The 1771-nt window shown below is 66.2% G+C and overlaps 1 protein-coding gene across 1 annotated transcript in view; it reads right to left on the bottom strand.

Moving 5' to 3' along the window:
- The window catches only part of ADAP1 (ArfGAP with dual PH domains 1), a 26721-nt gene that overhangs the window by 17896 nt on the left and 7054 nt on the right, over window positions 1–1771 (bottom strand). Inside the window, exon 3 of the mRNA XM_077758797.1 lies at window positions 1325–1416. Within this exon, the coding sequence (XP_077614923.1) occupies window positions 1325–1413 (89 nt within the window). The 5' untranslated portion in view covers window positions 1414–1416. The remainder of the gene's footprint in view (window positions 1–1324; window positions 1417–1771) is intronic.

Genomic DNA, 1771 nt, shown 5'->3' with positions numbered 1-1771 from the left:
CCCCCTTCCCTCCCATCCCCGCCCCCCCCCAGCCAGGCTACCCGACATCAGGAAGGCCTCATTCCCCCGCCTTCCTGTCATTGGCAAAGACCTGGTTCCCAAATAAGGTGTTGGGGTTTAGGCCTGCCCTGCCTTCTGAGGGACACCATTCAACCCCGGACGGAGTCTAGCTGTAGGACCCCAGTCCCCCCCACATTCATCTGTGACACTGGAAGGACACGTGTGGCTGTTCAGACATGTGTGCGAGCCAGGCCCCTGCGTGTCAGTGGGACAGTTTTGAAGCTGGACCATTTTGCTGACAACCACTCTGTGGCCTCGTCTGCACCCTGTCCCACAGGGGACCCAGGAGGTCCCAGGCCCTGGCCCTGGCATGGACGGGCTGGCACGGAGGCCCCTGGCGGCCACAGCAGGATGACGCCCCAGGAGCAGGCACAGGAAGGGTTCCCCATGCTGCTTGGCAGATGCTTCCCAGGCCGCTGGGGCACCAGGAACCCCACGGCCAGGAGGACCCGGCCCTCCTGAGGCATCTGTCCAGCCTCCTGCCCCAGGGGAGCAGCAGCAACAGGGTTCCTACTGCATGTGAGGCCCGGCAACCAGGGAGGCAGGGCCCACACTCCATCTCTCGCGGCCAAGGAGTCCCGGGCCCGCCCCACGTTCTCAGGAGCTGAGGGCAGACGAGGCCCTCGAGCCCCTCAACCCACTGCAAACATGGGGCTGGGTTGTGGGCCAGACGGGCTACCGCCACCCGGGGCCAGGAGGGCAGGGGGTAACCAGGCGTGTGGCCCCTGCAGCCCCTGCCAGGAGCGCGGTGGCGGTGCATAGAGGCCCCCACCTGCCCCCCTGGGAGCAGGAATTCCCCAGCATAGAGCCCATGCCCCAAGTGCTGGTTCCAGCTCATCTGCTGGGATCTGCGTTGCCCCGAGAAACTCGCTCTACCCTCAGGGCCCCGGGATCGCCCGTGTCACAAAAGTGCCATGCTTGTCCAAGCCGTGGCTGCCGCCATGGACCCTGGGCACGGGGGGGTGGGGGGGTGGTGGTCCGGGATCTGGGTGACACCCCAGGGCCGGTCCCGTGCTGGAAGCAGAGAGGCCGAGGCATCCTGGGCGGTGATGCCCAGGGAGGGAGGGAACACAGCTCTAGCAACACTGGGGGGGAGGCCCAGGGGGTGCTGAGAGAGGCAGGCCCCCCAGCTGCAGCTTCTCAGCATCCTCCTCAGACCCCCGGGGGCACTCAAGGGCCCCCGGCAAGGGCCCCACCACCCAGCCACTGGCTCGGGCCACCCCCCATTTCCGTCTTCTGGGTCCGGAAGCGCTTGGTGACTTACTGACAGTCGGACGACGTGGGCCGGTAGTAGAAGGCAGGCACTTTGGACTCATACACATCTCTTGCAGCGTCGTTTCCATGGGAGCCCATGAACTGCAGAGAGAGGATGGGGTCGGTGCTCCCAGAGGCCGGGGCGGGGGCCGGCCGACCCCCAGAGAAAGTGGTTCACAGCGGCCACCGGGACAGGAACTTTATTCCAGGTGGCAGAGAGGCCGGGTCCTGCACACGGTCCCCAGAGACCGCAGCACTGTGCCCCGCCCCCTGCCCAAGGCACCCTGTCCCTGCCTCAGGTAAGGCCGGCTGTCTGCTCACCTGACCCACATCAGGCAGGCAGCCCTCGAGAACTGGACACAGAGAGGGCCCAAGAGCTGGAGATTGGCCCGGGGTGGCAAAGTGTGTTTCCCTCAAGGTGGACAGACAGCAGGAGTTAGGAGCAGGAAGCAGGGCA

This window comes from Crocuta crocuta, unplaced genomic scaffold (genome assembly GCF_008692635.1).
Source record: "Crocuta crocuta isolate KB4526 unplaced genomic scaffold, BGI_CrCroc_1.0 scaffold273, whole genome shotgun sequence".
NCBI classification, from domain to species: Eukaryota; Metazoa; Chordata; class Mammalia; order Carnivora; family Hyaenidae; genus Crocuta; species Crocuta crocuta.
Note: the sequence above shows the minus strand (reverse complement) of the source record. Positions and strands in the feature narration are given on the sequence as shown.